Consider the following 16,369-nt stretch of genomic DNA (forward strand, 5'->3'; position numbering starts at 1 on the left):
TGTTTCTGTCAGTGTGCAATCAGAATGACATGACATATTGACATATGAATGACATGTCATTTTTAATAACAATAATTGGTGATGTTTAACTTCATTATTATTTATATTCGTGTATGAATTTTTCAAAATTTTCGGGATTGTTCAATCTAAATTAGATATAAAGCGTTATTCAATAAAACTCAGCATATTTTACTTGGTTGTCAAGTTGTCACATTATTAGGTTATGTTTGTTGTTTTCATATTATTATGACCTTAGAAAACATGGAAAAAGTAGGCAACCTAGAAGAAGAAGCGTTGAAAAGGAAGGAGAGATTAAAAAACCTTAAGCGGAAGAATCCTTATAGCAATGATGATACAAACCAATCCACCGAAAGCTCCATTGTGTTACCAAAGTAAGTAAAAAAAGTTGTTTTTAGATAGTACTATTCATATGCTTTCCAGGGCCTCAGGATAAAGAATGGAGGTTTACGTAAGTAAAGTGTTTATCACTGCTGTATTTTTGTATTGTAATTTTCTTATAGATCAAGCGCTTCTCTCGTAGTACACGACATATTCGAAAATATACTTATTGAAAGTGGCACAGCTAAGTGAAATTAAACAAAACATTTCATACTGATTTCATTCAAACTGTCTTTGTACAAAGGTTGTTTGTTAATCAAAGGTACCTTTGATTAACAAACAACCTTTGATCGTCGACCAATTACTGTTCTATTGCTGGGACCAGAATAGGGCTACGGTATCCCCTGCCTGTCGTAAAAGGCGACTAAACGGGGCTTCCGGGGTTGCGGGCGGCAAGAGTAGGAGCTCGAACCGCCCGGCTAGTGACCCCAGGAAGGACGGCGGTATGTGTGGTCGCATATCGTCGTGCCCACCAGACGGTGTGGCGAGCGTCAAGCTCGCTTGGGCAGAGCCCGATGGGGCAACGCGCTAAGAGGACTCCGGTTGCGTTCCTTTGGAAATCCCGGAGTCCTCTACGCAACGCCAAGGATGGCCACCGGGGGGTTTTTAGTGTGGTAAGAATCCTACATAACCCCGTACTGCTCCAACAGCATAGGGTACCCTTTGAAGGTTTCCCCCTCGTAAACAAAAATAAGGGTATGGGTCTCCTACGAGACGGAATTAGGCTATTGACCACCACACTGGCCATGTGCATATTTGTATAATTCAAATATCTTTTAGAACTTTTTTAAAGATCACTACAAGAGGGTATTGCTCTCTAAAACACAAACTTAAAAATATTTGTTACTTTGAAAGACTTTAATAAAACATTCCTAATATTTTTTTGCATTAAATACGATTTCCCTAATAAAATTTCAGGCCTAAGTTCAGAAGCTACAAGCCACAAGATGAAGCTTTGCAAGAAGCAAAGATAAGAGATGCAGAGCCTGCAGTTGTTGATGATGAAGTCAAGGACTTGGTTGAAGCTGGAAAAGAGAAGGTGAGGCTATTGTTATTCAAGGTGGTAGAACATTTTGTGGATTAACTTTGAAGGCAAAGTTGATTTGGCATGTCTATTTCTGCTATATAATGTAACTGTCAACTACTTGAAAAGTGTCAGAAGACATATTGTATGAGCTTGTAGATCTGTACGTAAACAACAACAAGACTATGCATATCACCATAAAAAACTATAAAAATGTTATATTGTCACTGGAAAGGCTAAAAGTCTAAACATGCAAATAAGCTCCTTTGCATTTTAGACTTTAGCTTTTCCAGTGACAATATAATTATATTTGGTCTAGAATTATAGAAAAAAAAAGAAAACATGTAAAAGTTTTAGATTATTTCTTTTACTTCATTACTAATATCAATTTATATTACACTTCTCAGGTTATTCTTCAAGATCTAGATATATCAAGTCTAGCTCCGCGCAAACCGGATTGGGATCTCAAGAGGGACGTTGCTAAGAAGTTGGAGAAGTTAGAAAGGAGAACTCAGAAGGCAATCGCAGAGTTGATCTGGGAAAGGTTAAAAGAAGGAGATGAGGATAATTTGAGTGCCATTGTGACTATGAGTGAGAATAAGCCTACTGAGGATGATTGATGTAATACTAAGGTCCATACATAAATATGAAAGTCTGAATTAATACTTGCTAATATCAAAATATAAAATCACAATACAATTATGTAACTAATTTTGGTATTGGCAGCTGCTAATTTAGCATTTAGATTTGTTAATAGAATGTGCATGATTCTGATTTATATACTTTTCAACTGTAACCAAAATATGTTAACCACCACAATAAATAGTATATAACAACAGATATAAACAGATATTATACATAAATGAATTATTAATTTCATTTAACAAATTAGAAAACAGTTGCTTCAGTAATTGTTAAAAGTATTACATTGTCAACTTAAGGTTTGCAAAGATAAACAATTTGATTTTTTGTATGGGTATTTGTGTATGTAGTATAATCTAAATGAGTATCGCAATAATGCTTAGGATTTAAGATAATAATTTAATAAAACAAAATAATTTGTAATCTCATATTTTATTTCATATCACAGATCATAGAAAACATTTTCCTCAGAACAAATTAAAAAATCTTGCTCTATCACTTTTTCAGTTAGGTATAAAATTAGAAATAAACAAAAAATAAAAAAAATTGAAAAAAATATGCGAATTAGCGCTTCATGCGATTTTAGGCATCAAATTGTCATCAACTATTCGAGATTTAGAATTCACATATAGGAACAATCAAATAGAGCATGCTTTATGGAACATGCTAGTCGAAAGTTTTCTTTTTTCTTTCTTCTTGTATTTAGAATATCCGTCTAAAATATCATATACATTCTCTCATAACAAGGCTCACAGAGACTGACAGACACATTCACAATTTTTTGCTACCGAAATAGCGCCAAATATATCTGCGCCTAACGATTATCGTATTTGGTATGGTTTTTATCATAAAACACTTATATCTGTAGGGTAAATTAATAGTAATAATTAATCGCATAGATTACAGCATGCAATATAATAAGTCCTGTAAATATTACATTATGCGCATCACGAAACAATCGTACAAAAGTATATTGTACTCAACTTTCAATCTATTACTTACATACTAAAGTAAATATGTACCTATGGCTAATAGTTAACTGTTTTTGTGAATGATAATAATCTTTAAAATTATGGTACAGATGCGATTAAGAAACCAATAGTCAATATTAATAAACTAGAAGTGACAAGATGACCACTGCTGTGCCCTTTCTTGTTCTTCAAATTCTTTGGGAAACCGTCTTCAGGTTCGTCCAAATCATTATAACCGAAGTAGTTGCTGTCAACATTGTAGAATACCGTCCTATCGCCAATAGGTTGTATTGGCCTAAAATTGTGTCTGATTTTGCCGTGCGCTGATCTTATTTCTCTGAAGGCTTCAATCTGAAATAATACCAAATTTATTTATAGATTACTCATGTAAATAATTATTGATGATTGTTCGATTATTAATTCATGTGTAACCGGTATACACAAGAACTCCGTAACAGAAATGATTTGATAATAGTTTTATTACATGCGCTGTACTTTTATGGACACCAATGCAGGCAAAAAATGCCTACAGCCTTAGATAATAATCTGCATTATATTAGGTCGTATTAATACTCAAAGTACAGTAATTATTCTGTTTAATAAAATATAAGTATGACTATCATAGCAACGAAAAGGCCTAGAGGCAAAGTGAAATATCTAACATTTTCATAGCTGCCATATTGCACTTTCATCGTACTTTGAAAAGACATGGACTTAAATCTAATAAATTACTATTTTTTTAATATTTGGGCTATTTTATTGTACTCTATCTATTGTATCTTATCGCTTTTCTGGTGTGATTATTTATAATTCAAGTGTGAGAAATTACATCTTGAATCTAATTAACATGGGTCTTAATGTAAACAATCGTAAAAAAACAGTCATTCTAACATCATAGGTGTCTGTATTTCGCAACACGAATGTCTTGTTCAGTACAATAGACCATACTTGAGTAACCTTGTAAATATTTAATTATTGCTTAATAGGTAATTAGTTTTGTTATTATTAGTTGCACTTTCAATTGAACACAACTATTTATCAATATAATTTGGCCTTTAAAGTAAACTACAATGCCGTTATATAATAACAAAAGTTGATTGTCTTGAACAAATAGAATACGAAAAATAACCGTTAATAAAATATCCTTCCTTAGCTTCATCGTAGATTAGTGAATTATTTGTCCCATGTTTAAAATATATCCCTGAAGCCTAAGTTGTAACGTCTCCAGTGAATATCTCTGAGCAAAATCCTTCGAACCGAAGCACTAGGCCTCTGTTACCGCAAGATGTTTTAGGATAGAGCAGTAAATTCTTATAAGCCTCAAAATAAGCGCCTCTCAAAAAAAGAAGGCAACCAAAGTTTAGGAGGTCGCGGCAAATTACAAAGGCGTACATGTGGCCTCGAGCCCTCGAATGTCTGCGTACAGAGGAACATGGTGAGGCACATTGATGTGAGGCATTAGCCGGTAGGAGTCTAGCATAACTTATGTCGCTCCGTAACAGAAGTGTATCTATAACGATATCCCCGAAAAGAAAGATAGAGCAACAGGTGCATCACCAGTATCATCATATTTTTTTTTAACTAAAACGATGTATATCGATACAATAGTTAATTATTATAGGTACATAATTATTACCTGATCATGAGCCAATCTCACAGGCTGTTCAAAGTCCAGCCATATGACGACTTCTGAACACGGAGGCGTGGTTAGAGAGCCTCTGTACGTGAAATATCTGCTAAGATCGTAGGGTAGAATGTTCAGGAAGGAGAACGGGTGATCCATTATCACGCTGGTGTGTGGGTCCGTCACATTGGATAGTGCGGACGTGATGTCGTCGTACGCAGGATGTTGGTGGCGGTCCAACTGTAAAGGTAAATATATAAATCGGTCACATGGAACTTTAACATTTTTACTCAAATTCACTCTGTGCTACAAGATTCAGTGTTAAGCGTTAAAACAAACATAGGTAAGTATCTAATCTGATAATGCTTAGATATTACGTTACAGATTGTAAAGAAATTGAATTAAAAATTATTATTGACGTAAATAGAAGAGTCTACCGGGGCATATTCCTAGCACACAGGTACGAGTTAAGCAGCCCGTTCTAATTTTATAATTATATTTTAATATCGTTCGACTTTTTGTTTTTCATAGTTTCTTTTCTTTCATTTTGGGCGCGGTGATGCCTCATTAAACAAAACTCAGAAATGTTTCAGCTGGTTATTTAGTCTTAACATCAAAATGATTTAATGAACAATTTATCAGACCAAACATTAATTTAATAATTGTATCTTGTCGATTTATCTTTATTGCATAACTTCTTTTCTGAGTATCATATATTGTAGTAACTTAATCGTTGTAACGTAATTAGAGTTACGTAAATAGGTACGTTCATACCTGTATGTTGTTCTAAAGGTACCTAACCACTAAATACGAGAACTAATTGTCTTTACGACAATCCTGTCAATTATTTATTATTATATATCGTTTTACTTAATTTTTATATACTTTGATATACGTATAACTACTTTATTACGAACTAATTTAAACCAAGGATCACTTTACGGTACAGTAGGTATTTAATAAAAATGTTACATAATATGCATTTAAGAAATTGAATGTACCTACTACATGCATTGCATATATAAGCTTTTATTTTGATTTTTTGTGTCTCTATTTAATTATCTACGAATATCTTTAAATTATAATGGAACGCTAAAGATATCATACCTCGTAGAAAAATGCAAGAACCGTCAAGCCATCAGGATGTTGGACAGCTTCCTTCACAGTCACATACTCCTCCTTGTAGAACACCATGTGTAATTCCATTGGGAAACTGTGAAGCATTCATAGTTTTAAATAATAATAATAAGTGGTAGATAATAGTCCAGCGGTACAATTAACCTACAATTAGCCTGGAAGAGATGGCTTATCTTGCGACAAGGCGTATACCTAGTTACCTACGTACCAATGCCTACTTTCTATGAATTTATTTGCATTATTTAAGTGTGGGGTGTAATTTCGGTCACCTCTCGTTAAGATTGAATTTATTTGACTTTGATAACATGCATAACTTCAAAAATAAGAGGTCTGGGATTTGAGAGCAAATTCCGTTAGGCAATGAAATTAATAAGTAAAATGTTCTCCAATTAAATAGATATTCTCAAAGATGTGTAGATAAACGCAAGTTTGGCCAGAGAAATTATAATTTTCACCTTAACTCTTTTATTTTATTGGAAACCTATGTCCAGCAGAGGAATATAATAAATATCAGGTTAATGATAATAATTTAGGTAGTTCATAGAACATGTTCAGTGAGCAATTTCTAAGGTAGATGCGAGTATTACAGTAATTTAGCGCAATAAATTGCTCTCAAGTCATTAGGGTCGTTATTACTGTATAGAAAACCTACTGGTCAAGGAATTGAGGCTGATTGTGGGAACAGAGTTTGAAGCTTGTTCATTACCTGTAGATTTACTTAAGTGTCTAACGTAGGTAGGTAGGTATTGCAGATTGTCGATGTAGATTGTAGATACATATTACGAGATTAAACCAACATTTATTAATTATTAACTAGCACACTACTAATGTCCATTTATTAATATTGTATTAGCCAATTATATGCCATTTCTTACTATATATATGTTTAATGAATTCAATTTAACGGACTTAGATACTCAGGTACATAAATATGTAGTTACTTGTTCTGCACAGTGCACAATGAAATCATTGTGCACTGTGCAGAACAATTGATTTTATATAGATATTTTCTATTATACGTAAATCTAGATTCCTTTACTTTTATCTATCTCAGAACCTAACAGAATTTAAGTATCAATGTAAACGGAATACCTATCCAAATAGTTTCTTATGAGTTCGGTGAAAAAGAATTCATATTAAATCCCGACTAACAATAACATGCTAATCTTATATATATGTCACAATGTTAGTTACCGTACTCCTCCGAAACGGCTTTAACGATTTTCACCAAATTTTATATGCATATTCAGTAGGTCTGAGAATCGGCTACTATCTATTGTTCATACCCCAAGTGATAAGGGTTGTTCACCCTTAATATTTTTTTATCTATATGACAACACAACGTTTGCCGGATCAGCTAGTAGTTAATAAAAGTATTTTGTACGCATCTATCTATGGTATCAAAATATATGTGGATAAAGAAGTTAAAGATATTCATTCGCCTATATTAATAACTTACCTGCATAAGTACCTACTTACATTGGGAATAACTGTAGATTATACATAACATTGTGTTAAGAAAGAACGTGGAATCCTATAATTAATTAACCTTTTGTACGACTAACTTGAATGACTGTCATATACCTATTATGGTCCTGTATTAATTATTTATGATTTTCTGAGTTGTGAATAAATCAATACTAACTATTAGGAACTAAGTAAATATATCAAGACGTTCCTACTTATTTCATTTTAGTCAATTTAAATAAGTTTACCCATAAGAGATGTTAACGACTTAAAAATGAAAATTTACCTTACTTACTCGTATGGGTATACTTGTCTAAGTATCGACCACGACGAAAAAGAGCTTACTTTAATACTTAAAGAAATTTCATCAAGTACCTAATTATTGACTCATTGCGGTCAAAAGCATCTAATCTCAGAATGAGACTATTTATACGATTTGACCACAGTCCACCGATCATATTTAATCATCCAGTAGTAGAATTTAAACATCCATGAGAAGTTTATGAAGAACTTTCAAGAGTGTGTGTGTCTAAAGGGTAAACAATTTATAAGACACACATAACTTAAAAAATATAAAATAGAATTCGAATCCCGGTCATAAAATGTCTACATTGTAACGACTAGATTATGACTGTTTTTTGAAAAGTATACCTACCTACATATAACAGTGTACAGAAATAAATTTCTATATTTATTGTTCGGAAATATACCTAGGTAGTAGGTGAAGCTTTCGTTTGCAATTGATTTAATCCTGCCTAAAAAACTAGCAATTAATGAGAAACGATGTCTATTTTTACAAATGAAATAGTTATTCTTCGGTAAACCGCCACATTTAGCCATTACCTCCTGTGGTTGATCTTGTCTTCTGAGCCTAGGGTGTCGTTATCGCCCCAGTGAAAGTGCATCTGGCTAAACACGTAATCTCCGTCGAGTGGGCCGCCGCTCACACGCGGATGCGGTTCGTTTTGCACCTCGATCAACACTGCGGGTTAAAACAATAAAATAAGAAATAACGTTTGCTACTCATAATATCACATTTACATTCCTTTGGTCGAGAACAAACAAGATATACATATAGGTAGGTACAAAAAATGTGTTAGTTTTAATAAAAAAACGCTTTCTACACTCTCAGCCCCACACTAGGATTCCCTGTGTCCTGGGTGTTATGGAGACATACAGAGACAAATACACAAACACATTCAATCTCAATATCTGTCTGGAAGGGGATCCAACTCGGGACCCTCTGCGCGCCAGACGGACCGGACGTCCTGTCCATATGCGTATAAGACTTATTATAGGTACGAGTATACTTACTATGATTAATGTGAAATACTAATTTTCTTTCGTTCTCTCGGCTGTTTAATTACCTATTTACATAGATAAAAAACTCAGGAGCTTATCTGTTTCCCTGTACCGGATAGGTATGAGAAACTCCAACCCAGTTTTATGATTGTTTGCGGAACTTGTGATTAAGCCGGGAATCGAAGTTATGTTATACGATTATATGAATACATAGTTAAGCTACGGCATTACCTACCAATATAAGTCCAGTAAAGTTCAAAGTATAACATAATCAGTACCATTATTGTTAGTATTGCAGTATATAAATTTATTTCAGTGCATGCCTTTGAAACAAAACATGTTAAGAAATCAGCCAGAATTTGTAAACTCGTAGGAATAACTACCGTTTTCATACCTACTTAATGAGACCGATCGTCTAGACTCTAGAGTATTGATCTGTTTTCAATGTTATCTAAAATATGCACACCAAAGACACTGGCACGTATTATATTACACATGGGAATGTTTTAAGTAGTTAGTTGCCTTTGTTATTTGTATAACAATTGATAGACATTTGTTTTTGTTGACAGCGATAATATGAGATGCGTCCTATGCATCTTAGAAACGTGATGCCATATTCTGTTATAGAACTTCTAAAGAAATATTTCTGTCAAATGAAATGCCTTTTATGTAGAGCAGTTGTAGGTACAATACATACTCGTATCTAAACTGAACCACTAGAATTACGAACTAGACTTACAAACTTATAGCGATTATGAAAAGACTCAGCATTAATTTTGATATAAGTATTTTATTGCAATTGTAGGTAGGTATAGTCCCCGCCAAACTGCTAATCTGGTCTAAAGTTGTTGCGAGCAGGTGTAGTCATACAATTTGCTATGACGATGCGATTCATTTCTATATTCAGAGCGGACTAGCAGTTTTACACGAACTATAACTATTGCGAGAATACGTCTTTTTAATTGTAGGTTTCACGTGGATATTCCTAAATCCAAAAAAGCACTAATGAAACGCTCTATATGAAATTTGGCACACATGTGATGTTCTTTAGACCCCGGAAACTCGTACAGATCTCGAGTTTGCGATCTATGAAATAAGTAGCTACCTATGTATTAACAGATAGTTATCGTTCTAACTAGCGACAAAAGGAATGCCCAATGCCGATACAACTCTGCCGCTAATTAATTAATTCATATTATATAGCCGTCTTTCATTTGTCTAAATAACCTGACAACTTGAAATAAGAAGATTAAAGTTTTAATTCGAAGCTTAATCAACCAAGCACCGTCTAATAAACAATAGAAACACATAGTGACATACGTAATGACATCGCAAGGTGGTAAAGCACATAGATAACACACGAGTTTTTTATCTCTCGTACGGAGCATATCCTGTTACGGTTCAATTACTTAGGTAGCTAGTATGGCTATAAAAAGCGCAAATTAATTATTATAAAAAGTATTCCGTCTTTGCGGTCAAAAGTAAAAAATCTCGAGTGTCATTAGGCAGGTACTCATATGTACACAACAACTGAAAATATAATAACTTACCGGTGTGTGCGTTATTCGTGACGTGTACATTATCGATGGGGTCGTCGAAGCCTACAAACGTGATGTCCGGCAGCGCCACCTGCTTCACTCGAAGCACATTTATGTTGATGGGGCTCTGGTGCTTCCCCGTACACTCCCGGTACCGCTCGCCCCAGTGGGTTGGCCCTGAAAGTAATTGTTATTAGCGAATATCGGATAAAACAGTGAAGGCACTCTCGGAGTAATTCCAAAGAGAAACAAACAATTTGAAAAATATGAATTTAAAAATTATTTAGTTACTTTAAACTACCGATTCGGTTTCTTCGAAATTAATTTTTCTACTCGTAGATAAATATTTTAGAAACCATTTGCTGCTGATAAGTTTGACATTTTACAAAATATTTTTTTCTAATACAATTCTAGGATTCAACTTAAGTGATCTATATTTATATCAAATGAGACGTTCTACCTTGTCACATCGACGATGACGATCGATTTTAGGTAGAGCCGCTGGTAAGCTGTGTACATAAGCTGGACCGACGTCCATGAGTGGCAGAGATCACTTATCATCAGGTAAAATCGGAGACATTTTATTACATACACACTCTATGGAAATAGATAATAATACTTTAAATAATTACCTATAACTCCGTCATAGCCGAAATCTTCACCATGTGTCAGTTCATGCGCTGAAATTATATTTTCTAAATTAGTTACAAGGTTTAACTGCACAAAATACTACCTATATATTACAAAAAAAAAATTAAAATGTTTATGCCTAATTACTTAAACATACCTAACATTGACTAAGAACCTTGTAAAAAATAACGCAACTATGTAGCTATGTTGAAATTGTAGCGTTTTATTATAATTTACTCATATTTAATTTTTAATTATTATTAACGAAAAACTCAATGATTGAAGTAAAAATCTACCTATCTACCCACTCTTAATTGATTTTGTACTCATATTATAAAATGAAACTGCATTTAGGCATTTATTTTATCTACATATCAATACAATGTCATAATTTTGTTCCTGCATTTTTTATAGACCGCGCATGCTGTTATAATTTATCTATATTTAAACTTTAAACAAGTGCGTCTTTGTTGTTGCCTACACGTTAACATAATTTCATAGGTATGCGAACGAATTACAGCATTCCTCTTCGTACTTTAGTACATAATGTGAACAAGTGCCTTTGTATTCAGAGATAATACCGGAAAATTGTGATTACGCTAGGAAATGAACAAATGATCCACACGGATGTAAATAATGTTGAAGTAGCCACTCCTAGCCACAGTAGCCACAAAGTTCTATATAAAACGAGGTTAGTAGTTGATTTAACATATTTCTTAATAGCACGTGTTCATTTTTTAGAATAACTTTTGGCACAATCAATTTAGTTTTTTGTACAAATTAGTTTAGAGAATTGACGAAGTAAATATTAATCAGTAAGTAGAACCACAAGCAAAATAAGAAGTATGACTGCGGCTTTGTCCATGAACTCCGTGAAGCGATAGGCTCTACGATTTTACTCGTAGAGATAAGTACATGAAAAATCGAATTTTCGTTTTTTTTAAGACATAAAACTAGCATGGTGTGTTATTTACTGCATTGTCTCTTTTCAGATGAATATTTCTAAAATCAATTCAGTCGTTTCCAAAATTAGATATTACCAAATTTAAAGACATACTTTTATGAAATTGGTTAAACAGCACACATTTTAAAATTATAGTCACACACATTAACTGCGCACACGTGTATATACATAATTATTTTTAACCATTACCACGAACATTAGTTTATGACTAGCAATAAGGCAAAAAAGCTCTACATATACCAAAAAGACTTAATGAAATCATAAGACCATTTGCCTTGAAGAGTACGATGTGTTTTTCACCTTGTTGCTATAGCTCAAGGTGTTTATTAATCTTTTTTTATGCGACAACTTTTTGCTGGCCCGGAGATGCCATCACCTCCTCGCCATTGACTCAGATAGTACTTTAACTTCTAATAAGGATAATAGTTTGGTACATTTTTCTCGAATCATACTTGCATATCCTACAAAGAAACTACTTAGGAAAAAGTATCTTCCACATTATAAAGACATATTTTTGGGTAGAGATTGGCATATATGAAAATTTACACGGTGCGTAAGTAAAAACACGTAATACGTATAAATAACGTATACGCATCGAAATAAATAGACCAAAAAGGACCCACATCTGAAAATTTTCTATGCTGTCATAGTAAAGGAAATAAGATTTATGCTTCGTAATTACATAAATACAATACATATGTCACTACGTTTATCATTTATTTAAAGGGTAATCAAGGACAGACATAACTAGACACTGAACCCATTGCAGTAAGGGACTTCGTAACACCAATATTCACGACTCATGTACCCACGAAATAGCTTGGGTTATTGTTTGAAAACAGGTCGCTGTCAACAATGTTTGCCGTAACCTACTAAAGCGTATCAAGTTCATTGATAAAAATAATTACAGCAATAGGTAAGTGTCGGTGTTGGTATTGACCTTCTGCTGTTGCCAATGACCACGTCACGAATGTTTTGCATCTACTTATAAAAATTATGATACAAATGGAGCATAAACATTAATGCTTTGTTCTAAATAACTGTTATATAACAACATTAAGCAGTGAAACTTCAATTACATAATAGCGCTAATGAATTTCTGGATTTCTAGATAAATAATGTGTGAGATCTTGCAACTTTCTTGCGATTAAATTGTAATTTCTACTTTGACGACATACACCATTTGTACTCATGGATATGTACCTATAAGTTATGTCGTTTATAGGAGTGGAAGAAATCCATATCGTCTAGCAACATAGCTAGATATGTACAAGATCAAAACTGTAGCCAAAAGTTAATATATTAATATGAGTATGTATCACGAGGCGCCAAAATATTCTGATCAGGTCATAGGCATCTGTGTTATTTTTGTGTTCACCGTTCATCTGCACCATGACGGATTTCTTGACAAGTGCAACATCGTCGGCCAATACAAAAGACAATTGCTTTTCGGTACACTGTGAAACACCTTGGAAGGTTTCACATTGCCTCAAATTTGGCAATTTACACGGATGTAACTGAATCTAGAGGTCATTGGATCTAGAGGTCTTGAAACAAAATTTAACGCCATTGTACATTCAAGTAATTTCAATATAGACCCCACAGTTTTAACCTTGATTCATTATGCAAAAATATCCATTCAGAATTATGTGGCTAAGTAACCGCTTAGTATTCCTTCTGTGTAGTACCCTACAATTAAAACAAACACGCTGAACACGGCGGTAATTTTCGGAATAGGTGTGTCCATTTTTTCTCTGTTGAACCATACAAGTTTTTATTATTTTTATCCAACAATGCAATATAAAAACTAACAAAAACACACTGAGACATTCTAAGTACAACAACATCAAGTCCTATATTCCTGTAATAATTTTATAGAGCTCTGTCACCAGAAATAAGTATGCTGCGACTCAATGACATTTTCGCATCTATGCTGCGACTTTATTTTATACTCAAAATGAATCTTACCTGGGCTGCTACTTCGGTGAACTAATTTCTACATAATACCTTGACAATCTCGCAAGATTCTTCAGTCAAATACACGAACCTTGCGTGGAGAGTGTCGAAGAGTTTCTATTTACTCAGTAATCGTTTTTCACGCTTGTCCAGGTTTTTTATTTCCGTTAGATGTAAATCTTATCGCAACCATTGTAAGGTTTAGCAATTTAGCATTGCTATGCACTCAGGCGTGCTTCCCGTTCAGTTTAACATTGTAACCCTATTTGTTACTATTCTATTATTCCCTAGAATCGCAATCGTCAATGTACCGTTATAGTCTAAAGTAAAATTTTAAATTCAAGCGTTACTTCGGTAACGGTTTTGTATCCTGTCAATTATTTAGTGATTAAAACACTATTGTATGTCCCTCCTTTCACTTACCTACTAAAGACACTATACTGAAATATATAAGATTTTAAAACCTCCCAACATATCAAACATATAGTAACTAATCAACTGCGTAGGTAAAAAGTAGAGTCAATAATGCTATTATCATTAATTGTCTGGTACACGTGCTAATCTTTTTGGCAAGACTTCCCTCTATATGCGAGCAATGTGGGGATAAGTAATGAATCAGTTGCTAGTACAATCGTATCACAGCCATAATGCCACGATGAATTCAACAAAAGAGTGACTATCATGCGACATGCACTCTCTGCTCTTAATAATTCAGGCGGAAGGAAGGCGTCACTCGATTCGATTTTATACTGTATTAAGCCCCATTTATACGTCTACACATCTACTTATAGAGTGATTGTAACATTGCTCGTTAATAAATTCGCCGCTATCTGACGTGTGAACCTACCTCTCTTTATCTTTATAAGATGAATCCAAAAGACGTAACTGCCCAGCATAACTAGCCAATTTGTAAGTGCATTAGTCGAATTTATATTGTCCAGACCAATAAATACAATTATATTAAAGAACCTTATTTATAACTTATAATGTAAAATTATGTATTATACTTTTGACTTTAACTCAACCTTATATTTAAAACATTTGTATTTTCATTGTCCAGGTTTACGAAAAATCATGATTTATTCTTTACAACTTTGTATTCAGATATAAATCATGTAGATACATGGACACAAAGGCAATTAAACACAAGCAATTTTTATAAATAAATATTCCTTTATTATATAATGATGAGTCGTTGCAACGCAATGCACGCGATTCAAGCAGATTTTCCGTCGCACGTCATAAAATCGCGAACCTTATTATTTTACTCTTTACTTTCTATATTAAGTAATGTAATTTATCGTTTTGTTGAATATCTACAGTACATTGAAATGTAATAAAACATTGACCATAAGCCAATACATACAAATGTACTTAATAAATTATTCATACTAATATTATATTATTTCGTATAAATTATTGTAATTTTGCACGGTCTTTATCTAGCCTATAATTATTTGGATCCGGATGCTTTAATCCTAACTTATAATTATTAGTATATTTACAGTATTGTACATTTACAGTAATTACTGAGATATTAACTGGTTGATTAAAACATTTTAGTGGTTTTCCTCTTGCATTCTTCTGTACGTAAGATTTAAAGTTTAATTATTAAATTCCATGTTCACATACCGGTCAATATAATTGTTTAATGGCAAAGACATATTTTTGTTAACTTATATAAGTGGTATGTTTTCCTCAATAACAGTAGAGTTTTTTAAGGTTCCGTAGTTTATATTATTGCTCGATACTTGTATTTGTGTGTGAATTTTAGATTTTTTTATTAATATAGAATTAGCAAACAAGCATGCAATTAAACAGATGATAAATTGTTACTATCGCATACGGTATCGAGTTTTTAGAATTATAACAAAGATCAGTCATAGATGGGTCGCTACTTTGGAGGACTGTAATTCCTCGTTAAAGATTCCTTCGTTCCTCTCCCTTCCCTTCCTCTTAAACCATATATAACAACGCTATTATTTAACAGCTTTATGTAATAAGAATAGTAGTGGTGTCTGCTGATTCTACTCACGAAGGTTTTTTTTATGATGAATTACTAATTGTCTATCTGCAGTTCTTTATTTTATAACATGAGTATCAAATAACCATTAATTACCGTTTTATAAAGAAAACTTGTCATTAATATTATTAGGTATAATCAGCAGATTATTGTTAAAATATAGAAAACGTATTATTTACTTTGTATACGGTAACAGAGACATAATAGGTAGGTTGTTGATGTTATAGATAATGACAAGCGAAATAATAGGAGATTACTATCTTGAATGTGATTTCTAAATCATGGAAAATTATTCAAGCTCCTAGTATAAAGCTCTGGCGAACAATAAATCTGTAATAATATCCATCGGCTTTGTAAGCATTAATATTCATTTACATATTTTCGTTGTAGCTAATAACTCTCTCTTTTAATATGGATTTTCCTTGTTTCGTTAGCATAATACCGTCGTTTGCAGTGTTTGCACGAACTCCAGTCACGCAGACAAATAAGCAAGGCAATAATTTAAAAAAATATCAAAAAATCCCTTTTTTAATTTATTGTACCCAAATACCAAATGTCAAAGACACGAATATTTACTTACAGATTTATTACCAATCTATGGTGGTAATATAGCTATGTCATATCTATTTATTGATTTTCTGTAAGTGTATTTTTGTAGTAGGTAGAGCAGTGCACGCTGTATACCTGATGAC

General features: G+C 33.2%; 2 protein-coding genes across 2 annotated transcripts; one reads left to right on the forward strand and one right to left on the reverse strand.

Moving 5' to 3' along the window:
- The first annotated feature begins 44 nt into the window (after window positions 1-44).
- Window positions 45-2,488, forward strand: LOC140750080 (coiled-coil domain-containing protein 12). The gene is made up of 3 exons (XM_073083429.1): window positions 45-392; window positions 1,318-1,438; window positions 1,831-2,488. Exons 1-3 carry the CDS (start codon window positions 247-249, stop codon window positions 2,041-2,043), a joined length of 480 nt encoding a protein of 159 aa, XP_072939530.1. The 5' UTR covers window positions 45-246; the 3' UTR covers window positions 2,044-2,488.
- LOC140750305 (putative carbonic anhydrase 3) lies at window positions 2,482-13,092 on the reverse strand. The gene is made up of 7 exons (XM_073083753.1): window positions 13,077-13,092; window positions 10,737-10,784; window positions 10,117-10,281; window positions 8,108-8,246; window positions 5,768-5,873; window positions 4,673-4,900; window positions 2,482-3,387 (listed from the first exon to the last, which is right to left on the reverse strand). The coding sequence occupies exons 1-7, from the start codon at window positions 13,090-13,092 to the stop codon at window positions 3,136-3,138; spliced, it is 954 nt and encodes a 317-aa protein (XP_072939854.1). The 3' UTR covers window positions 2,482-3,135.
- Between the last annotated feature and the right edge of the window lie 3,277 nt (window positions 13,093-16,369).

Source organism: Epargyreus clarus, unplaced genomic scaffold, assembly GCF_041222505.1.
Source record: "Epargyreus clarus isolate Ecla_fem2 unplaced genomic scaffold, WU_Ecla_fem_2.2 ptg000019l, whole genome shotgun sequence".
NCBI lineage: Eukaryota > Metazoa > Arthropoda > Insecta > Lepidoptera > Hesperiidae > Epargyreus > Epargyreus clarus.

What these genes read in the sequence shown, in the direction of transcription:
- LOC140750080 (XM_073083429.1), top strand. Translation starts at nt 247, where the DNA reads ATGACCTTAGAAAACATGGAAAAAGTAGGCAACCTAGAAGAAGAAGCG. An exon ending in AGCTCCATTGTGTTACCAAA is followed by an intron (nt 393 to 1,317) that starts GTAAGTAAAAAA and finishes ATAAAATTTCAG; the next exon opens with GCCTAAGTTCAGAAGCTACA. An exon ending in TTGAAGCTGGAAAAGAGAAG is followed by an intron (nt 1,439 to 1,830) that starts GTGAGGCTATTG and finishes TACACTTCTCAG; the next exon opens with GTTATTCTTCAAGATCTAGA.
- LOC140750305 (XM_073083753.1), bottom strand. An exon ending in CGGCTATGACGGAGTTATAG is followed by an intron (nt 10,282 to 10,736) that starts GTAATTATTTAA and finishes AATTACTTTCAG; the next exon opens with GGCCAACCCACTGGGGCGAG. An exon ending in TGAGATTGGCTCATGATCAG is followed by an intron (nt 3,388 to 4,672) that starts GTAATAATTATG and finishes GTATTATTTCAG; the next exon opens with ATTGAAGCCTTCAGAGAAAT.